The sequence below is a fragment of the Procambarus clarkii genome, chromosome 61 (genome assembly GCF_040958095.1).
Source record: "Procambarus clarkii isolate CNS0578487 chromosome 61, FALCON_Pclarkii_2.0, whole genome shotgun sequence".
NCBI lineage: Eukaryota > Metazoa > Arthropoda > Malacostraca > Decapoda > Cambaridae > Procambarus > Procambarus clarkii.
The window spans coordinates 12,907,149-12,931,901 of NC_091210.1; the positions used below are offsets into that span (position 1 = coordinate 12,907,149).

Sequence of the window (24,753 nt, forward strand, 5' to 3'; positions counted from 1 at the left end):
GGACCCCGCCTTTCTAACCTTTGTTTAATGCACTGCCTCACGACCTGTTTTTCTCTATCGTATGATCTAAGGAAATTACAGGCGGCTTATTTTCGCCATACGAGGCAGCTTCTATTTATATCTACCCAAACTCATTCATATATATGTTTAATGTAATTTTGAAACAATCAAGGGCTTCCGCGTCTGTTTTTTTTTTTAATTATTTTCTACCACAGACGTGGCCAGACATTTACAATGCTAATCAGCATATATACATTTTCTTCTGTCCTCCATGGACAGGGTTAGAGATGTGTTAAACATATAGTTCAGGGGTTTATTGAACAATCAACCACAGAAGGTGAGTCGGTGCTTTTAAAATGCTAAGCTAACCTACATACGTAAATACATAGATACACAGATTTACGTATGCCTTACATAATGTGTTCGATGTGTCTTTTACGATGTGTCATTAATGTACATTTACAAAAGTGAAATGTAATTCTGGTCAGCTTCCATATATACTTTATACACATACATGTACATATACATATATATATACATACATATATACACACACATGCATTCACATACATTTGTCTCTTTTTACTCTGACAGGGTGAGATAGCTGATAGAGAAACTAGTGTGCAATTAAGCACTTAATCACTGAAGGTGATTAAGGTGCTTTCACAAGCTCAGGTTATATAGTTACATCACATACATACATACATTGTATAATTGATACATTACATGGTTAATCTTGGGTACAAATCCAATATATCATCAAGTGTTCCAGTTGTGTTGTCCGGTAATCTGTTCCACAAATCAACAACCGTTTCTAACCCAGTAATTTGTGGTTTAGCCGAGCCCAGCGGACAGGGCTCTGGAGTAGTAGTTCCAAGAGTCCGGGTTCGATTCCAGGTCGAGGTAGAAACAAATGAGCAGAGTTTCTTTCACCTGTTCCCCCTGTTCACCTAGCGTGTGTACCAGAGAAATGTGTAGTAGATATAATAGCAGAAATATACACTGGCAGTCCAGGCTAACCATAGCCCGTGCTACTTGCCCTTCTCCTGTGCCAGGTAAGTTACGGGCTCGCCATAGCCTGTGCTACTTGGAACTAGTAGCTGAATCTATAACAACGGCAACAGCTAACACCTCGTTCCTGCAGACACAAACAGCAAACAAACACACATCTTTAGGGTGCCGTCTGCAATAGCTGCTTCACTCCCGTCCTCATATTTCACTAATTTGCATATTTTCGGTATAAAAAGTTGTAATTTAAAACTCTAAATACGAGTAATCACCATGAATTCCGCTCAGAAATGCCGCTCAAGAGTCATATTTCTGATATGACTCGAAATAAGAACCCACCTACATACTGCCAGGTGAACAGAGGGATCAGATGAAAGAGAGTAGCCATTTCTTTCGTGTTGGAGAATATGTATAAGAGCACACTGATACTCTTGTGATGTTGACAGGTGGACCATTATATAAGATATGATAAGTGTGTGAGGACAACAGGTGCGCGCGCACACACACACACACACACACACACACACACACACACACACACACACACACACACACACACACACACACACACACACATGTATGTATATGTAAATGATCTCCCGGAGGGTATCGATTCATTTCTCTCAATGTTTGCGGACGATGCTAAAATTATGAGAAGGATTAAAACAGAAGAGGACTGCTTGAGGCTTCAAGAAGACCTAGACAAGCTGAAGGAATGGTCGAACAAATGGTTGTTAGAGTTTAAACCAACCAAATGTAATGTAATGAAGATAGGTGTAGGGAGCAGGAGGCCAGATACACAAATTAGAAAAATATCAAGTTTGAATTCTATCTTTATTTATTTATTTATATACAAGAAGGTACATTGAGATTGTGAGGATACATAGTATAGTAATTACAATCTTGTAAAGCCACTAGTATGCGCAGCGTTTCGGGCAGGTCAGTTGGCATTAAAAGTGTGTAGTTAAAGTTAATGATATAACTTTCTGCAAGATGCTTGAGGCTTCTATGTAAATTAGTGTTGCTGTTTCAGAGTGATTGCTCGCTGTCAACTATTCCCCACTCCCTCACGCCCCATGAACCCCCATTCCCACAAGGTTTAGCCTTCAGCGCCAATCCTGCCATTGAGGGGGGAAAATATGTGGGTGTGGGAAGTGATATTTTTTGCGGTGCCATCACACCAGAATCTTCCCCGGGTGTGTGTGTCTGGGGAGTTTGTCCGGCTTCTGTTCCTCCTTCAGTGAGGTCACAACCAGCACGCTCCCCCTCAGGAGAGGCGTAGGGAGGGGGAGGTACGTGAAGCAGGTGAAGGAAAAAGTTGTAGAGATGTGGAATTGAATAGTGAGTTATGATAGCGGGCGGTGTGTGGCGCCGACCCTGTTGACAGGATCTCCCTGTTTTCGGTCGCTATGCTAGGCTTACTTCTTTTTTTTTTAGATATATACAAGAGTTGTTACATTCTTGTAGAGCCACTAGTACGCGTAGCGTTTCGGGCAAGTCCTTAATCCTATGGTCCCTGGAATACGATCCCCTGCTGCGAAGAATCGTTTTTTCATCCAAGTACACATTTTACTGTTGCGTTAAACAGAGGCTACAGTTAAGGAATTGCGCCCAGTAAATCCTCCCCGGCCAGGATACGAACCCATGACATAGCGCTCGCGGAACGCCAGGCGAGTGTCTTACCACTACACCACGGAGACTGCAAAAGACTTCTAAATCTTAACAACCCGACACACATACACTACAGCTCATATATGAGCTGTAGTGTATATATCCAAACGTCAAGAAACTGACGTACTATCACAACCCACATATCACAATATAAGTGAACACGACAAAAAAATGAGCTATAATTAAGGATGATTCAGAGAGCAGAAGGTCAAAAGGAACCGTTAGCTGGGATGAAGGTCCTGTACCAGTACAGAGGTCAAAGGTCAAGATGGGGGGAGGGCTGGGACCAGGCATGTTGGGGGGGGATATTGCATACCCATACTGTAAGCGGTATACTGTAGGGGGTAGAAATAGCCTAAGCTACACTATCCCTTTGAGATGTATTATTTTCTTGTCTCAATAAACATACTTGAACTTGTATAGTGTATTGCGCATTAGGCTGTTCTCGCGAGCGTTTCAAACGTCGGGAAACTGACGTACAAGCTACATATCACAATGTAGGGGAAAGTGAAACACGTTTCGCTCCGTCCTGGACCATCAGCAAGCCCAGGCAGGACCGCAACGTTGTCAATATATGTTTTCAGATGTGTGGGGGTTGGGTGTATAATCGTCACCTGTATTATTGTGACGTCCAATAAAACAACGAAACTACAACGTTGCTACAACTCTCGAAGAAACCTTAACACCTAACAATTATAACAACCAATATATAACAAGTTGTAACAACGTTCTAATACGTCATAAAAACGTTATAACAAGATGTAACAATTTTATTACAAGTTGTAACAAGGGAATCATAGGGACCGTTACTTTGTTTTGCACGGTTACAATCTGGATATAACTTGTATAATACAATACCTTCATAGCCTCGCGAGAGCCCCCCCCTCTCCCTTCACGAGCCATTTCGGCGTCATTTGAGGCGATAAAGAAGAAATATTGGACGAGGAAAATATGTAGAGTGAAGCCTCTTATCAGCGCCAGCGCCATACAGTGTAACCTTGACAAAATGGACCAAGTTTTATACATTAACAAATATATTTTATTTATGATCTAAGTTTAAAAGCATTTGTTAGACTAAATTGTGGTGTTAATGATCCCTGGATGTGTGCTCACCTAGTTGTGCTTGCAGGGGTTGAGCTCTGGCTCTTTGGGCCCGCCTCTCAACTGTCAATCAACTGTTTTTCCCTCTCACACACACACACCACCAGGAAGCAGCCCGTAGCAGCTGTCTACCTCCCAGGTACCTATTTACTGCTACGTGAACAGGGGTATCAGGGGGGAAGAAACTCTGCCCATTTGTTTCCAACTCCACCGGGGATAGATCCCCGGACCCTTAGGACTACGAATATCGAGCGCTGTCCACTCAGCCGTCAGGCCCCTATATCAGACCCCACACACACGTGTTTTATATATATATATATATATATATATATATATATATATATATATATATATATATATATATATATATATATATATATAGTCCAAAAATAGCGGAATTAATGCCCGAAACGCTGCGCGTGCTAGTGGCTTTACAAGACTGTAATTACCATATTTGTATCCTCACATTCCTTATGTACATTCTTGTATATGCATAAATAAATAAATAAATGGTGTATACAAAAGCCGTTGAAAGAAAATGGTGGAGTGTGAGGACGCCATTGGCTATGGAGCAGAATGGCTCCATAGCCCCAGTGGCGCAATCGGTTAGCGCACGGTACTTATACGACAGTGTCTGAGCCATGCCGAGGTTGTGAGTTCGAGCCTCACCTGGGGCAGTAGTTTTCTCAGGGTTCAGGAAGGTCTCGGTAGACCCCAAGTGATGGTGGCCAGCGTCTTCCCTGTGACCTCTGGCGTAGCGACGCTGCCTACGAACGCTGGAAATATCATTCACAGTCTCCGTGGTGTAGTGGTAAGACACTCGCCTGGCGTTCCGCGAGCGCTATGTCATGGGTTCGTATCCTGGCCGGGGAGGATTTACTGGGCGCAAATCCTTAACTGTAGCCTCTGTTTAACTCAACAGTAAAATGTGTACTTGGTTGTAACAACGATTCTTCGCGGCGGGGATCGTATTCCAGGGACCTGCCCGAAACGCTACGCGTACTAGTGGCTCTACAAGAATGTAACAACTCTTGTATATATCTCAAAAAAAAATTTATGTTGACCAGACCACACGAAGGGACGACGACGTTTCGGTCCGTCCTGGACCATTCTCAAGTCCAGGACGGACCGAAACGTCATTTCTATGATGTTTTCGCCCTTTTCTAACTTAAAATTACTGCACAATATTTAGGTACTATTCTATATTTGTGAACTACATAGTTGTTTGTAAGTATACAGCCTTCTGTTAGATGTAGGTACCAGATACCATCTGGTATCCAGACACCATCTGTAGATGTAGATACCAGATACCATCTGGTATCATTTTATTATTTCTGCTAGAATTTACCTACTTAAAATTATCTGTTAGATTAAGGACCTGCCCGAAATGCTGCGCGTACTAGTGGCTTTACAAGATTGTAAATACTATGCTATGTATTCTCACAAACCCAATGTACCTTCTTGTATATAAATAAATAAATAAATAAATAAATGTATATTATATAGACGTGCCAGTATATGAGGTTAGTGTTTAGTTCCTAACCCAGGGAGACATCTCCCGTCACGCTGGGTATTTCCAGGCACGCTCTAGTTCATTGATATATATATATATATCACGATAATGTGATTTCTCTGTGTTCAGTTAAGGATTGGCACCCGGTCAATCCTCCCCGATCAGGATACGAACCCAAGCCAAAGTGCTCGCGAATCTTGTTTATAGCAACGCGTAAGATAGGTTTAGTGTTTTAGTCTGTTGACACTGTAATTTTTTATATTTATTTAATAAAATACAATATAAATCATTATACATAAATTTTACAAGGCAATACTACATTACATATACAGTAGTATAACTCTCAGTAAACAAGTGTTTCAGCAATTTTATCATTTCGTATTTAAATTCATTTTTTTCTAAAATACTAATTCTAATTAATAAAATAAAATAATAAAATAAAATAATTAATAAAATTCTAATTAATATTAATATCTAGTACTTTTATATATAATTAGTATAGGTTAGGTAAGGTATTTAGAGGTTTTGTTAACAAATATATATGTGAGTTTAGAGTGCGTGGGCGAAGTATTGTAAAGAATTAACATTCGTATAGAAGTGGTTAGCGAAGCAGTGTTGAAAAAGAATCCGAACGCCATCAGCTGTGAGTCATTTGTAAACAAAATATTAGACAGCTGAGTTAACGAGTATTTTTTCCTTTGCTTGTGCAGATTATCCTCAAAAGCAAAGGCCAAATGGTTTGTTAATCCAGCCACCAAAATCCCGGTTTATAAATGAAAATCCATTTTCGCACGACTCGTAACTGAATACGTTCGAACATTTCTTGAACGGTGATTCGTTTTTCCTGTGTTCTAATCGCTCGTCTCAAAAGGCTTCACCTCTCGTACTGCAAATACAATTAATTTCCAATAGAACAAAAGCACTTAACTATACACACAATTATCATGCATAATAAAATGAGTTGATTCTTTTGAAAATATATTACACAGTACGTTAAAATTGATGAATGTTTATCAGGGGTTCGACCACAGTTGGGCGGAACGTCGTAGCCTATGGACCGATCTATCCATTATATATTTACCGGCGGCGGTATATACCCAATATACGGCGGTATATATCCAATATACGGCGGTATATATCCAATATACGGCGGTGTATATCCAATATACGGCGGTATACCCAATGCCAACGATGTTATATACACCGAGATGTGTATACCCCGGCTTCTCTGTGTATATACATTGAGTTTACTTTAGTGTTGGACTACGTTCAAGCGTAAAGTATATTTGCTGGTTGGGCAGTGAATTATTGTGTTGGGTCTTAATATCCCTCCAGAGGTTGATAAGACAGAAGCCCAAAACGGAAGTAAACTTGACAGACAGTTGACCACACAAGGTAAGTTGTTTTGTGACTTAAGTTTTTAGAATTCTAGAGAGACAGGAAAGTAGCGCATAACCTTAAATCGCTACGAGGAAATTGACTGACGTTTTTCTAGTACCATATTATCTTCGATATTTGGGAAGGAACTCGACAAACACAAACCATTGATTGTTAGATTAATGAGAGGAATGTGTACGATTATTGGCCAAAGAAAACAACATTAGAGTTTCTCCAATCAAATTAAGGGAAGGTCAATATTAGGATAAAGCACTAGTATGACGTTATAGTAAATATTTATATTTTATCTATATAAAAGAAAAATATGTCCTAGGATGGAGAAAAGACGCTTGGGGGAACCTGCCCAACTTTGCACAGTAACTGCTGAGGGGTAGGTGACCAACAAAAATAGGATGGTTATTTCAGAAGAATAAAAATCCTACAAGACTATCTAGATAGGCTTTTAACAGGAAGGAAACATTGTCAGATGCCGTTTAATACCGACATATATAGGCTTCCGAGCATATTTAATGATAATGGTCTTCAGATATCAGCTGGCCAATGTTGAAATTGCTAAGTTTGAATGCAAAAAAAAATATTTGTCATGATTGGTAAGAATCTTAAACCAAAATATAAATTTATATATTTTAATGTCACCACAAAATAGAATACGAAACAGTGGATATAAAATTAGGGAAGTTAGATTCAGGTAACAGTATATTTCGTGTGGATTCCATTATATGTTGGCCGCTAAATGCATGACAGAGGCAGCTAATGAGAATCTTCCTTTAAAGAAGTTGAGAATAAGCTTATATTGCCTATCGGCATCCTGAGAGCAATAATACATCAAGAGCATCATGTATATACAATAATACATCATGTATGTCCGAGACAAAACGAATCTACATTAGTAGTTATATCTGTCATGATGCACGGAAAGCCTCGTATCTAAGGAAACTGGTACAAATCAACAGCCTAGCGAGGTTATCTTCCCATGAGGGTAGATATATTTAACAGAATAGATGGTGTAGTGAAATGTAGTGAACTTACCTGGCACAAGAGTGGGGCTGTAACTTGTATGGACTCTAGGTAACTACCTGTAATTAATATATTATGGAGAAGATGCTAATTCAGGTCCTGGGATGAGAAGAGCAGCAGAATCCAACGTTGAGCACTTGGAGTGTTGTCGATCCTGTGATTTTGTTAATAGGGTATTAATAATAATAATAATAATAATTTTTATTTAGGCAAAGGTACATACATAAAGAGATTTTACAAAGTTTGTTGGCTTTATAGATAGAGCTAGTACATACAATGTCTAAAGCCACTATTACGCAAAGCGTTTCGGGCAGAGCGTTGATTAAAAGTATCAACACAAGACAGAACATGAAACAATGTATATAAATTGGATAAGTTTAGATTTAGGAAAAACTTGCGTAAATACTGGCTCGGTTGTGAACCATTGACCCCTTTGAGGGGAGTTTGTTGGTGGATCTGAGTCGTATCGGACCTGAGGGGCTCGTCTGAGGAGTCGTTATATGTGATTTATAACCCTTCACTTGCCAACTCACCCTCAAGGGGATACACACACTCGGAGGTATAGCTTGCTTCTCGGTGAGGCTACACTGAGTTTACTTTAGTTCTGGACAGTAAGAATTTAGTCCAGGACTATAATTGGTGGTTGGTCAGTAAGATCAACTTTCAACTTACTTTTCTTCCCTACTCACCCAAGGGAGTGAGTAGGGAAGGGAGCCGGTCGGCTGAGCGGACAGCACGCTGGACTTGTGATCCTGTGGTCCTGGGTTCGATCCCGGGCGCCGGCGAGAAACAAATGGGCAGAGTTTCTTTCACCCTATGCCCCTGTTACCTAGCAGTAAAATAGGTACCTGGGTGTTAGTCAGCTGTCACGGGCTGCTTCCTGGGGGGGTGGAGGCCTGGTCGAGGACCGGGCCGCGGGGACACTAAAGCCCCGAAATCATCTCAAGATAACCATGTCGTAGCTCAGTCGATTAAGGCAGCGTCTGGGATGCTCTCGGACGCAGGTTCGAATCCTCGTCGTGGCCCTTGTGGATTTGTTCATTTGGCCTTAAGTCACTTTGATGCTGTGATCATAGAGCATCACCATTTACTCATGTTGGCTTCTCACACCTCTCCTGGTGTCGCCGGAAGTGCATTTGTTGTGACAGTGCCCTTCCCTTCAGGTGGGAATCACCGCTATCAGGTGGAAAGCGCCAAGCCATTACGACTGTATAGCACTTGGAAGGGATCTGGATAAGGATTTGGGATAGGACGGGGGGAAGAAATGGTGCCCAGCCACTTGTGGACGGTCGGGGATTGAACGCCGACCTGCATGAAGCGAGACCGTCGCTCTACCGTCCAGCCCAAGTGGGAGCTCCTATAGATAACTGGGCCTCCACTCTTTAGACACAGTTGTTTGACAGACTCCTTCCACTCGAACAAATCAACTTATGAGAACGAACAAATCAATGAGAATGGTCCAGGACGGACCGAAACGCCGTCGTCCCTTCACCTTCTAGTGTGTGGTCTGGTCAACATACTTCAGCCCCGTTATTGTGACTCATCGCCTGCAAATCAACTTGCTTCCTTCCACTCAAACGAGGATGTGTCCAAAGATGACATGTTCATTGTAAGTGTTCATTGTAAGTGTTCATTGTAAGTGATGCTATATTCTTGTTGACCAGACCACACACTAGAAGGTGAAGGGACGACGACGTTTCGGTCCGTCCTAGACCATTTTCAAGTCGACTGTGAAGCAACTCAAGTTGAGTTGCTCTCAGCTCCTGCAGACGTTACTGTAATGTGTCCGTGTCTGAAGGGAGACAGATAAAATAATCAGTGATTACCTTGCAATGATTTAAGGGCTCAACGTCTCCGACCTGACCTCATGTATCCGGTCTGTGGTATGGATCACTGATAGATGGTTCTATCATGGGATATTCTATCATGATAGAACTGACGAGTGAGCCAAACCATGTGCTCTTAAAGAGGGAGGTGATTACCACCTTGGATTGCCTTTGAGCAGCCTGAGAGGGGTATACCTTAGACAGTTTCAAAAATTACCTGGAAAAGATAAAGGCATATGGGAGGGGGACAGGTCCTTCGACAAGCAGCTGGCTTCCTGTCCTCGTCGAGGCCACTAAGGTTAATGGTCCTTAGGTAAACAAGTATTACTGAGAAGTACGGCAAATTTGAGTATATTAGAGATGGTTAAATTCACAGTAACTATTCTATCATTGTACCGTTGTGCAGGAAGATCATATTGCATATGATTGATTTGTAGAACCAATTACCGCGTAACGTAGTGGAGGTGGGGTCCCTCGATTGTTTCAAGCGTGGGTTGGACATGTATACGAGTGGGATTGGGGGGTTATAGATAGGAGCTGCCTCGTATGGGCCAATATGCCTTCTGCAGTTGCCTTGTTCTTATGTTCATATCTATGGGTCGTGCAATACGGTCAGCAGACTTCTAGACGTTATTGTTGCTTGGCTTAGGCTCGGCTATAAGTTCCTCTGGGAGTTTGCCCACACGCTTCACGACCAAAGATTACATTCACCTAAAAAAATTTACCACTTACGGGCTACTCATGCCCGTGCCACCTCTTGGGTGGCTTAATCTTCTTCAATCAATCAGTCATGCCCACACCTATTGATTGATGAAGATTAAGCCACCCAACAGGTGGCACGGGCATGAATAGCCCGTAAGTGGTGGCCCTTTTGAGCCATTACCAGTATCTGTGGAGGTGCGACTGCACCCTGCGTGACGGGAGATGTCTCCCGTGCCCACACGTTGAAGTGTATCTGACCAAATATAAACTATCAGCACAACGTTTTACACACCTTACGTCACTATGTAATTCAAAGTGAAACAGCCATCGAACTTAGAGACAGAACTATCACAAATACAAGAGTTTACATATACAAGAGTTCTTACATTCTTGTAAAGCCACTAGCACGCGTAGCGTTTCGGGCAGGTCCTTAATCTTAATTCTCTCCGGAATACGACCCGCCAAATTGTTTAACAACCAGGTACCCATTCACTGCTGGGTGAACAGAGGCTACAGTTAAGGATTGGCGCCTAGTCAATCCTTCCCGGCCAGGATGTTCAAGAAATGTGTGAGTACTTCATTCAGAAAGATGTACTACCAGAAATCTTTTGGCAAAAATCCCGAGTTTGCATATTGTATGCAAGACTGCAGAGGAAACGTGACTGCAAACTTCCGCAGCCTATTGGATGGGTGTGGAGTGCATGATAAGGGAATCAAATTATGTGTAACTAGCTCACCGCAAATGTAAACTGCTTAACTTTCTGGTAATTTTTTCGCTCGGTTCTCTTATGATCTCTCATTCACTGGCTCCCATGTGACTCTTTGATTGCCCTCGTAATCTGGTTCTGGCCCCAAGTAAACATTCTTGGGTTAATGTGTATTCCCAAGGCTGATGATCCCAAGGGTGTAGGACCAGGGAACTACTGAGTGATCACTGTATCTTGTGCTACCCACTCCACCACAATTAGTACTTACGACTTGCATCTTCACCAGTGTAACCACCTCTTTCACTCCTCCGTTCCCTCCATAATGATGACCAAGTCGTCAGCATACTTCAGTAGCCTGCAGTGTTGTTGGGAGTTTCAGCCTCTTTATGCTTTCCATTAAACAGTGGAGAGGAAGGGGGCAGATTATGCTCCCTTGTGGTGTTCCGTTTTCGTAGCTTTTGTATTCAGAGACTCTGTCATGTTTTTTGACTCTTGTTTCTCTGTTTAAGACATTTTTTGGTCCAGGAGAGCAGGTTGCCTTTGACCTCTTTGTCGATGAGGCAACAGAGAATAGTTGGGGCGCTGGCCAGTTCAAAGGCTTTATCGAGGTCCAGAAATATCAGTATTCCTGGTCTGTCGTTCAGGTGAGCTAACAGCGGTGATACATTCCATTGTGCCAACCCCTTTTCTATAGGCATACATATATCGGTGCAATTCCATTCAAGTCTGTTGAGTACCATTCTCTCAACCGTCTTAGCTGCACAGCTTTGGAGAGAGATTGGCCTTGTATTAGCTGGATCTTTAGATTTTGGAACATTCTGCAATTTGTTTTTGTGGCCTAAAGAGGGAACACCGTTCTCGTTCCAGTTTGCAGCTTTTTTTCTTTCTCCTTAGAAATCTGTGACTTGCACAGATTTCTAGTGATACTGTGCCTATTTTCTCAAGGTACTGGTTGAAATTGAAATAAGTTTATTGAGGTAAAATACACACAAAGGGATGAGGCAGCTCAAGCTATTCTCACCCCGTTCAGTACATCGTGTTAATTCATACATAGACACACATCACAAACAATAAACATATTACCGAACATTCTGAGAGATAAACATATACATTTCCTCCTTTTCACAAGTACCAAGGCTCTGGTTAAGTTTGCTTTATCTAGCTGTCTTTTCCAGCATATTTCTGTGAGGGCTTAGTTTATTTGTTCCCAGTTTATCCATTTGTTATTGAAATTGAATTTGCTGAATTCTTCTCTTGGATTTGAAACTGCACAGGTCTATTGCCCATGCAAACCTGAATGTCAATTAGGTTGTGATCTGAGTAACATGTATTTGTAATCATTGTCCACACTCAGCTCATCATTGTTTGAGAAGTGTATACCTGGAGTGGGTTCTAGGAGTTGAACCGGTACTACCACTCCCAAAGCCTTACCCGAGGCCAGGCATGACTTGTCAGAGTTTGGTCCAAAAGGCTGTTGCTTGAAGTGGCCCGCAAGCTCACATAGTCACTATAGCCCGGTCCGGCACTTCATGCAGGAATGTCTTAATTTTTTTCTTGAACAAGTCCCCTTTTGTGCTGGGAATATTTCTTAGGTTTGCTGGGAGGAGTTCAGTCCCTGAGCCCATTATGTGCCTCTGTAACCCTTTCCACTACCGCCCACAAGATGGGTATGGGGTGCATAATAAATGAACTAAACTGCTGGGAGGATATTGAATAGCCATGGACACTGATGTTCATACAGTGCTCTGAATGTGCTTATGGCACCTCTTCTCTTCATTGGGTAACTTCTGCATTTCCTACCATATCGTTTCACCCCAGTATGTTATTTTACTATGCAAATTTAGGACCTGGCCCTTCATTATTTTACATGTATATATTATGAGGTACCTCTCGTGCCTCATTTCTAGGGAGTACATTTTGAGAGCTTTGAGATAATCCCACTAATGTAGGTGCATTATCATGTCTATATGTCCCATATATGTTCCTTGTATTCGTCTATTTCAACAATCCCTCCTGCTCTGAAAGGGCAAAGTGAGTATTGAGCAGTACTCGAGACAGGACAGCACCAGTGATTTGAATAGTATGAGCATTGTGGTGGGATTCCTGGATTTAAAATGTTCTCATAAGCCATCCTATCATATTTCTAGCAGACACTACTTGTTTGATTAAATGTTTGGTTAACATTTACACTTCCTAAATGTTATTGCCAGATACTTTACCTGTTGTTAGCAGATCAGATTGTGTGTTGTACCTGTATTTCATTTGGGTTCCTAATTGTTACCATACCCAAGTATCTAGAATTCTATATTTAAAATTTTGACATCAAAATGATAGCAAATGATTGCTTCATTATTTCTTAAAAAGAAATCAGATTGTTGAATAAATGTATTTTCTGTGAATTTTCATAGGTCAGCATCACCTCAGGTTGTGGTAGCTGCCTGCTACAGATTTCCTAGTATATTAAAGTTTACAGTATACTGTACTGTGTTTACACATGCAAAACAATACATTTTCTCCTACAAAAACACTTAAATCACTTTCCAGTGGAAAAGTCAATATAATATACAGTACAGTATAATGAAAAGTACTTGAAGAATTCTTGTGAAATTAGGATGCATCTTATACACATCAATTACCAAATTTTTCTATAATTTTTGTTTTCTTATGAAGATCTTTAGGTTAATTTATTATACTGACCTAATAATACATAAAGGCTACATAATAGGTTTGCAGATGACATGTTTTGTATTGCCAAGGCAAAGGAACATTCCGGACATACTCGGCATATGTTACTCTGAATATTTGTATCGTTATTAATCAGGGATTTCACTGTGCAGCTCTCAGATTTAAACCCTCTGCAACAGTACTGTAGAGCTCTGTTATTACTTTATTTAGAACCTCTTAGTACAGATTTTTCAAAATTAAAGCTACTTTGAACATGAACACAATCTTAATGTTGACATTATTTTCTACATCCAGTGTTGTCTACATTTTCTGGGAGCCGGTCGGCCGAGCGGACAGCACGCTGGACTTGTGATCCTGTGGTCCTGGGTTCGATCCCAGGCACCGGTGAGAAACAATGGGCAGAGTTTCTTTCACCCTATGCCCCTGTTACCTAGCAGTAAAATAGGTACCTGGGTGTTAGTCAGCTGTCACGGGCTGCCTCCTGGGGGTGGAGGCCTGGTCGAGGACCGGGCCGAGGGGACACTAAAAAAAAAAAAGCCCCGAAATCATCTCAAGATGACTTTAAGGTACACAAAATAAAAATAAAAAGTAAACACTAACACAGTAGACATTGCAATTAACTTGTACATACAATGATTTGTTTAGCAGGATGCTAATGTTCTAGCCTATTTTCCCGATAAATATAACTAAACAAAGTACTGTACAGTACTGTACACTGAAAAATAGGCCTCAAGCATAATAATTTAAATGTCTTTAACCAAATTGACCCTCTTGGAAAAATAAACTTGAAATATCCCCCTTTTTCTTTGTAGTCAAATTTCCTTATAAAATGACTGCATATACAGTATTTGAAGCTTTACATTTAGTCACCTTCAATTATGCTCATAAATAGCACTACAAAATAATATTTTAAATATCCATCTTATTTTTCAAACTAGAGGTCAATTTGGTTAAAATGCAATTTTGTTTTTCTTTTTGGTCAAATTTACATATAAAATGATTAAATTTAAAACATCAAATACTGTGTGTGTTTATTTCAGGCCATCCTCCTGTTTTGGTAGATACTATATACCCGCACAGTATACCGACGTACAACAAAATTAGAACGTAAAAATTTGAACTATCGAGTTGGACAAACCGGGAATATATTTTACTTGTGTTGCTTTGACAACCTAAACCTATCCTAACCTCCCTTGGCCTAATATAGTACACATATCTGTGCTATGTTAGGCCTAGGAATGTTTAAGTTTGTGTTTTAGCTTCATTTATTTCAAAAGAATTCCTTAGTAGTCGGTATATTGTACTATCTTAAAACTAAGAACGTACGAATTCTGACTACAGTATTGATATCACAATAGGTACTATCTAAACAGGAGGATCTTATCTTGAGATGATTTCGGGGCTTAGCATCCCGGTGGCCCGGTTCTTGACCATTCCTCCTTTTTGTTACACATCCCTAGGAAGCAGCCCACAGCTGTCTAGCTCCCAGGTACCTATTTACTGTTAGGGGAACAGGGGCATCAGGGTGAAAACCATTTTGCCCATTTGTCTCTGCCTCCACCGGGGATTGAACCCGGAACCTCAGGACTACGAATCCAAAGCGCTGTTCACTTGGCTGTCAGGTGTCCTGACAGTCGAGTATGAGGATGGGTTGGTTTATTTCCCAGAGAGAGCACAGTGAGGCTATTCACATCATAAAGCACCAATATGTCTCTAGGGTTTGAGGAAAGTTAACATGGATATCACACACAGTCTTCACACAGATGCAATCATAATAATTAGGGTATAAAGAGCAAGATGTTTGCATATGCTTTATTGAGACTTACACTGAACACCGTGCGGCAAGTTTGGCAACGTTGTGTAGTACAGAAAGGCTTGGAGTCTCACAGCTCGTAGGCAGGGGTCAGTACTGCAACTTAAAGTCATCCCAAATTTGTCAGAGACTTTTCTAGTCCTTGTTTGGTTAACACAATTTATTCACTAAAATTTGTATGGGCAATGACTATGGGAAATTGTAATTAAAGATTGAAACCAGTTCCAATTACAAGAACTTCATTGTTTCAGGAAACTGTTTTGCACTAAATATCCTTCTGTAAAAGACACTGAGGGACTTGTAATAACATTGAATCAAGTGAGGTGATTGTAAATAAAGCTCTTGGAGTAATATATACCAAGACAAATTAAGAAATACAAATTATTGAGTTGTGAAGCATTACTGTGTAAATGGAAAAAATCACATTAGAAATCACCTATGGTTTAAAGAAAAAAAAATTATTTTCTATAAAAAATGCATCTTTAAGTACCCTGTTTTTTTTCTTAATATCAGAACATGTATATATGGCTTGCTACAATTTTTTTTAAGCAAAACATGTAATTATCATATAAGTATTGTTGAAGCCCCATACAGGCTAAATAAAATTTCCCTACTGATATACTGTATTAATATTAGTACTTTAAAAAATTTACTTGGCAAGAACAGCTAAAACATTCTGTAGTATTGTGCTACAGTTTATTAATCTGCTGCATAAAAAGCTGCACTTACATTTGCTAGTGAAATTTAAAAATTTATTTCTATTCTGTAAATCTTTGAGACTACACTTATTACTCTGACCCAGCACAATAAAAATAATTTATATTTCATGGGTAATATACATAAATTATCTGTGACAACCTCTGATTTATTTAAATTACAAGAGGAATTAGATACCCTGTAAATGCCTCCAGGGGCATGATATGTGCATTAGAAGATGACACCATCACGGTGCTCCAGAGTACGTGACCGTAGTAATTGAGGAACTCGAGTATTCAACACATAATAGCAACACTTGTAATCAATGCAACACAAAGAGTAATGTTGCAGTAGAACAACAACAGATTAAGGCATACATTCCTAAAGAAAAATGAAGAGCTAAATGAGGATAATGTCATAATAAGAGCTACATTTTCTATGAAAAATTAATTTCATGTCCACTCAGCTTTTACTGTGCTTAATATATTATGTCTTTCTCATGATCAAATTTGGCATCAAAGTGATGAGATTTGGCAGACAATTATAATCTACGGAGGCTGCCATGAAACATCACAGAACATACACACAAGTTAATGGGCTCAATTATATCATGCTTTATTAAATAATAAGTGCATTAGCTTTTAAGGCTTGATGCTACGATTCTCCCCATTTGTCCGGGACTTGAGTTAGGTTAATAATACGATACTGATCTGATATCAAAGCACCAAGCAGGAGAAAATCAAAATATTCACTTGATCATTCAGTGTCAATGGCATTCAATTTTCATGAAGGTTTAAATATTCTTACAACTTGTTAACTTGCTAACAAACTGTTAACTTATTGGCAAATAACATCCAAATGCATATTTAATGACAGATCTATCTCTGCTCCTACATAAATAAGCAGATACATGCATACACTATATATATATAAACAGTACACCTAATAACCAGAATTGCCAAATTTTCCTGAAATAACCGTTTCAAATATTCTCATTTTGGAATGATAGTCTTTTCGTTGTATTTTTCAAGTTAAAATTAACATGCGGTTGGTTAATTTTCTCAAGTCTGTAATTCATGTTCGCAATATATTATTATTATTATTATTATTAAGAATTAACTAATGAGAAAATTGGTGGAGCAGAATGGGGATTGAACCAGTGTCTTGGTGAATGCCAGACACGCATCGTACTCCTGAGCCATGACGTTCTAAAAAAGCTATTCAACTTGGGACACAACCATGTCTAAGATATTTGAAAGGAGTGAAATGGTGGAGAACTCCATACCCATTCCAGAGTGCATATAGGTTATTTGTAAAAACTGTGGCAACAGGTTGGGCCTACAGAATCCTTGGAGGACACAGTAGTGTTTTGGGGTGAATAGCTCTTAGCATCACAGCTCAGGGGTATGGCACTCGTCTGGCATTCACCAACTCGCTGGTTCAATCTCCACTCTGCTCCAGTGATTTTCTCACTGATATATCACATTATTGCAACTTCTTGTGAAAATGAATATTTGGAAAGAAATATTTGAAATTTCTGTTATGCAAATAAAGTCTTGCTTACTTGGCCAAGTAGTGCAGTTCTGGCTATAAAGTATGACTACTAATATATAGTGCATGTATGTATGTATTTACAGTACATGTGTGTGTGTGTGTTTAGGTGTATGCATATCCATTTGTGCATGTATATCCATATGGTATGAGAGAATGTGTGTCCGAGGTTGGGTGCCAGATGCTTGGAGTTTGCCTCAAAGCAGAGTGAACAATATGGAAGGAAATGCAGAGTGGAGCCAGTGAGCAGAGGTGCCATAGGCACAATCAGAGAACACTGTCTGAACATCAGAGGTCCACAGCTGTTCATTGTCCTACCAGCAAGTACTGTATAAGAAATGTTGCTGGAACAAAAGTGGAAGTCTTCAAGAAAAAAATGGAGAGTTTTCTGTAAGGCGTGCCGGACTAACTGGGCTTTTGGGAGTAGAAGAACTCCCAAAACTCCAGGTACAATTCAGGTACAGGTAGGCAGGATGGGGTTGAGCCTATGCACCCCGCCCTCCTTTTTTGAATGAAATGCCAAATCTTACTAATTTACCCAACTCGGTTAATAAAGACTCCATCATTACTAAGATTACGGGGATGAAATGTAGAGGTTATGGTGAAGGGCAGGGAAGGAGGATGAATGGTATGGAAGGTGGTGTAGGGTACAGAAGGTGGCAAAGGACACCTTCTGTGTAGGGAAGAAGTCTACAGTGAAAAAGATAGTGTATAGTGAATGTGACATCCCTCATTTCTGAGCAACACTGGACACCCCTCAAGTGTGTTTATATGTATGTATTTATATATCAAAGTGTGTTGCAGATGGAGATATCAAAATCACAGCATGTAATAACGGTTTAATTTCTGTGCTTTTTGATTCCCTGGTGCCTCAATATAATGAGTTAGATTTTAAACAAATGTAATAGTTTACTATCCCCCAGTAAACAATAAATCTCACCCCCCCCCCAAATATATCATCAGATGACCCCTAACTGTTAAGAAGACTCGTATACTTATGTCTGTCACGATATGGTAACTGTAATAAATGATTGAAAAAAAAAAGACAATGTCAAGCATCTATAACACACATTCGAGCAAAAATATCGACTAGTAACTCCATGATAAGGATATGCGTGCAGTGACTTGCCCAGACTCTTGTGCAGTTAACAAAATACATGCAGCTATCATTTTTAGTTTTTTCTAAACAATATGGCAATTATATTTTATGTTTTTCTTCACAAAATTTCAAAATCAGTCAAAAATATCTTGAATAATGTGCAGGAACAACCAACATATTAAAGAAATAAACAGTACTCGCTACAAACAGATGAAGACAAAAGATTGTAGTTTTCATAATCATTCATACTGGTCACAAGTTGCTATGTAAATATATCTAGGTACTATATATGGCAAAACTCTATTTTCAATATAACTCTACATCCTATAGTAACTAAGAACAATATAGGAACACCAAACATGGAGCAGTTGTAGCTTTTGTAACAAAATACAGTAATATTATATAATATTATACGACCTTTAAGCAAACACGCAGATGCTGAAACCACGATAGCAAGGAATCCCAAGTGTATATACAATCACAAGCTCTTAACAGAGTGGCTATCCTTATTTAACAAACTTAAAAGCAAATAGTTACACATTGTTTTTTTCAGGAAACTGAAAATATATTCAATAAATTCTCAAGCGATATAACTTGTCTAGGTAATCTGATAGCTTTTTATCACACATATAGCACATTCTCATCATATATAAACTCTCCAGAGAGTAAATCTTCAGTGTAAACTGACAAGAACAATAACTCAACGACTAACAAAACACTTGGCTTCACACGATGCTATCACTACCAGACTGTAAAAGCTGTCGGCATCGCATTAGTAGCTTATCACTTACACAAGGAGACATGACTTTGTACTTTTTCCAAAAAAATAAAGACTTAGGGAATATTTGCAGAATTGTAAAGTTCATCTTATATTATATCTGTCCAACTAGGCAGCAAAAAAATGGCACTTAACTAATTTTTGTAGGTTTTTGGACACTTACGAGATTCAAAGGCATCCTCAAAATAAACAATGAACAGTTGCCCCTTTTTCAACATTAAATATGGGTATCACTTCTGAAGTTTTTTTCAAATTTCTGTAAAAGCTATCAGAATGAGTATACAATATCACCCTTTATTTGTTTTCCACCTCGTAATTCCTCTTCCATGGCACAATGGGGGTGACTGCAGTAACTTCTCTACTCATCAAAGGTCACTATTTGACTAGCTCAAAAGTATTACAACAGTTTATAGAAACTGAAGGAATCGTACGCCACCAACCATATACTAGTGAACTGGTCTTGACTTAAGAGGAGAGCAATCAATTTACAATCTCAGTTTTAACATTGTTAATTTCTCTTCAAAATAAAGGAACTAAACTTGAATCAGAATATATGCTGCAATATTCTGTTAATGAGCAATTGAAAACAAACAAGCAATGAATCCAAAGCCATATAACATCAACATTCTCAATATGAAGCACTGTGAAACAGAAACAAAAACAGACTTATGTCTAAGCACATATAACATATATATAATGTATGCACTGTACACATAGCTTTACCATCACTCACACTTGGCAAGTTTATTCACTGGTAAGTTGTACTGGAATATGAGAGTGCTTCAGGGATGTTGAGAGCAAGTGCTATGCAGAGGCCGTCTCCCCTACAGTTCCTACATTCTCGTTCACATCCCTTCCTCCTTGACTAAGCTCCTCATCCTGAAACACATATGGACCACTATGTTTCATCATAACAGAGTCTCTTGTCTCCCCCTTATTATCAATCACAGTTTCTTGAGAGTCTTGGAATTCAAAGATATCTGGTTCTATGGTCAACTTTTCTACCTTTGAAACATTTGCAAATATGTCGTCGTCCTCGTCATTGATTGGATTTTCATTACCAATAAACCCTTCGTTATCAATCTTGTCATTCACTTTCGCTCGTGAGGTCTGGCGACTCTTCAGTGTGATTGTTGTGCTACCTTTGTCTTCTGCAAAAAGCTCTTTACTGGGGGTCTCGCCCTCCAGCATGAACTGGTCATCATAATCTAGTGAAAGAAAACGTTTAATTAGGTCAAGATTGTAACATAACTAGAAATGCATCTCCAGCATCATAGGGGGAGAGAGAGTTGCCCCAGTATGCCTTGAAAGCAATTCTCCAACCCACCACACACCCAACTCACATTACAAGCAAGAGCCTACCCCATAATTATGGCCCAGCACACCTCACATGCATGCACTCAACTTGTTTCACAAGCCAAGGACCATGATCATCTTAAAAATCATGAACACAACCCACCTAAATAAACACCACAGACCCAGTCCTCCACACTAACATGGCACCAACGTATCTTGCAAGCGTGACCCCAGACCACGTCACTCGCTCATAATAAACCTGCCTCGCATCTATGGCTCCAGCTCACTTTGTAAGCAAACCCCACCTCAAAACCCCACTTCACATGAAGACCTAGCCTGCCCCTACTGCACTAATTATTGTATAACTTTAAATTTGCATCAATTATATATATATTTTGCCTATCAACATTTAAGTTGCCATTATCATATATTCATGCTGATATAGGTATCAATATTATTTATATATATATCTCTATATATATATATATATAGATACCTGATGGTATCAACATCCACTGATGACATTAACCATCATCATCATCATATAGTAAAAAATATGAGTAGTACTCTATATAAAATGTATTATTTTAAGTTAATATTTTTGGGTGTGTGGAATGGATTAATTCAATTTACATTATTTCTCATGGGGAAAATTTGTTTCAGTATATGAATTTTCGGTGTACAAACCCTCTCTTGGAACGGATTAAATTTGTAGACCAAGGTTCCACTGTACTTATAAACAACTATTCAATGCTTTACTTACCAGAATTGTCATCTGGCTCCAAATTAAAGCGAGGAGTTCTTCGTCGCCGACCTCTACGAAGGGTTCGCTTTCCTCTTTTTATACTGACACTCTCCGTTTTAGCAATTTTCCCTTTGCTTCGGCTTTGACCCCGATAACGTCCTCTTCCACGTAAGCGGGGTCGAGGAGAAGGAGTAGATGGCGGTGACAGAACATCCGACGCGTCAGATATAACCTCTTCCTCATCATCACCATTGTCAACTTCATCATCTAAATCACCTTCTACAACATCACTGATGTTTTCAGTTATTTCTGTTACTTCTGGATCAGGCGTCGGTGATGGCAGTGGCCTAGTGGTATCAATGACTGATGTTGGCAGTGGCTTTGTGTTATCACCAACTGATGTTGGCAGTGGTTTTGTGTTATCAACAATTGATGTTGAGAGTGGCTTGGTGATATCAAGAGTAGGTATTAGCAAGGGTTTTGTGGTCTCTAAAGTTGGTGTTGGGAGTGACTTAGTGGTATCAAGAGTTTTGTTTGCCACTGAAGAGATGGCATCAAAATCTGCTGGTGGCATTGATCCAATGGTATCAGCAACCCGTGCTGGAATTACCCTAGTAGTGTCAAGAGCTGGTGCTGGCAGTGACCTGGTGGTATCAGATGATTTTGGCATGGACCTGATGGTATCAACATCCACTGATGACATTAACCTATCAGTATCACGAATTGGTATTGGTAGCGGCCTGGTGACATCAAGAACTGGTGTTGGCAGCGGTCTGGTGACATCAAGAACTGGTGTTGGCAGCGGCCTGGCGCCATCAAGAACTGGTGTTGGCAGCGGCCTGGTGCCATCAAGAACTGGCGTTGGCAGCGGCCTGGTGCCATCAAGAACTGGCATTGGCAGCGCCCTGGCGCCATCAAGAACTGGCATTGGTAGCAGCCTGGCGCCATCAAGAACTGGCGTTGGCAGCGCCCTGGCGCCATCAAGAACTGGCGTTGGCAGCGGCCTGGCGGCATCAAGAACTGTCGTTGGCAGCGGCCTGGTGGCATCAAGAACTGGCGTTGGCAGCGGCCTGGCGCCATCAAGAACTGGCGTTGGCAGCGGCCTGGCGCCATCAAGAACTGGTGTTGGTAGCGGCCTGGTGCCATCAAGAACTGGCGTTGGCAGTGCCCTGGCGCCATCAAGAACTGTCGTTGGCAGCGGCCTGGCGCCATCAAGAACTGGTGTTGGTAGCGGCCTGGCGCCATCAAGAACTGGCGTTGGCAGCGGCCTAGCGCCATCAAGAACTGTCGTTGGCAGCGGCCTGGCGCCATCAAGTGGCTTAGTGGTTTCAACAACTGTTGTTCTGAATGGCCTAATATTATCAACAATTGTTGTTGGCACTGAAGACGGTATAATAGTTTGACTAGGGATGGGTGAAGGGGCTGCAACTTTCAGAGTGATGGGAGTACAAACTGGGGTTAGGTTAAGTGTGGACGTGGAAGCGGAAGTAGAAATGGCACTAGCGGCTTTTGTAATGGCAGTACATGTGTTGACATTACTAGAAGAAATAATGTCTATGGCAGCTGGCAAAATGTTCACCATTTCATTACACACATCAGTAGTGACTGGAGCACAGTCAACTTTATATTTTTGCCTTTCTCTGTTTACTAATCTTACTTCTTCCATAGAATTCACAACCTGCAAACAAAAAAAAAATTAAAATTAATACGAATTATATATGAAATATCTTTTAATCACTGAATTTGTTTGAATATTTAAAGATGGCCCACAGATGGCCCAATATTTAAAGATTTGACCTACAAAGCTACATACCTTGTATCCATAAATATACTGTACACACACACACACACATATATATATATATAATATATATATATATATAATATATATATATATATATACACATACTAGTATACACACAGTGCACTGTAACTTCGTATCTCTACCGATATTTGAAACAAGTTAATCTATTTTAATTATGACTGAGACTGCAAGAATGTGATGTATCTGTGCAGCTTTGATCCCATTGTATTGTTTCAATATTTTGTCTAAATTCCAACATACATGTATAGTGGCATTGCTGTCTTCTCCTTCTGTTATATCATCAGCCTCATCAACAGGTTCTAAACTTTCCAACTCTTCCAAATTCTCTCGACTGTCTCCACATCCCAAATCAATGGCTTCTTCTGCCGCGCACGTCAAAGCAGCACCTAAATGGGAAAGCGTTTCGTGGGATATGTGCTGTTCATCGTACGTCAACTTGCTACGGTTGGAGAGCTTTAGTGCTTGTAGACGTGGATGATAAACGCACAACTGCTTTACGCATTTCTGCAAGATAAAAACAAAAATTAAAAACACAGCACTGAATGTAATGAAATGTCTCTGTTGCTAGCTACCTGGATAGCTCCACATAATTCAATCTACAACAGGCACATGAGTCATTGAAGCCTATTGGGGCCAGGGGCCAAAAGCTGTTCCCTCTTATCAGAGGTGCAATGATCAGGGGATATTAGATCACTAAATGCAAGAAAAGGACACCAGACAAGCCAAAACAGACAATTGGCATGATAAACAAAACATAGAAAACAAGAAAGAGAGACAGAGCTGAATGAACCACCTCATCATAAAGCAGTTCACCCATTAGTTCCACCTGTACACCACCATGGTACCTTACCTTGAGGTTACCTTGAGGTGATTTTGGGGCTTTCCAACCTCGCGTCCCGGTCGTTGACCAGGCCTCCTCGTTGATGGACTGGTTAACCAGGCTGTTGGACGTGGCTACTCGCAGCCTGACGTATGAGTCACAGCCTGGTTGATCAGTTGTCAGTACTTATGTACGTACTGTACATATGTACTTATTATGTACTCGTCAGTTGTGATTAGCACTGTGTACTTATCTCCTTAATCCCCTGGTCTTGAACAAAAGTTATTTTGTCTTGTGCAACACATCAAAATGTCGGTTACACTGCTCATTCTGGGCAGAGCTACCACAACCCCAAACACAGAATTGAAAGGAAGGAACCTGCCCCAGACAAAGCCTAACCAGCTCCACCAACGTCAGAAGAATGGCCAGGGATTGCAATCAGCATGTCAAGCCCCCTAAAGAAGAGGGAACATGTGTGGGAAAATATCCAATTATGTTAAGA

The 24,753-nt window shown here is 40.2% G+C and overlaps 1 protein-coding gene and 1 non-coding gene across 7 annotated transcripts in view; one reads left to right on the top strand and one right to left on the bottom strand.

The window, feature by feature from the left end:
- The first annotated feature begins 4,367 nt into the window (after positions 1-4,367).
- On the top strand, positions 4,368-4,457 carry TRNAI-UAU (transfer RNA isoleucine (anticodon UAU)). Its single transcript is given in 2 exon segments — positions 4,368-4,405; positions 4,422-4,457. It is a non-coding gene; the product is annotated as a tRNA-Ile (tRNA).
- Positions 4,458-15,428: 10,971 nt separating this feature from the next.
- LOC123774404 (mucin-2) overlaps positions 15,429-24,753 on the bottom strand; it is a 163,116-nt gene continuing 153,791 nt past the window's right edge. For all 6 annotated transcript variants that reach the window (XM_069307819.1, XM_045768657.2, XM_045768660.2 and 3 more), the window contains 3 exons: positions 23,672-23,935; positions 21,625-23,284; positions 15,429-20,773 (listed from right to left, as the gene is read on the bottom strand). In XM_069307819.1, the coding sequence (XP_069163920.1) occupies positions 20,370-20,773; positions 21,625-23,284; positions 23,672-23,935 (2,328 nt within the window). In that variant the 3' untranslated portion in view covers positions 15,429-20,369. The remainder of the gene's footprint in view (positions 20,774-21,624; positions 23,285-23,671; positions 23,936-24,753) is intronic.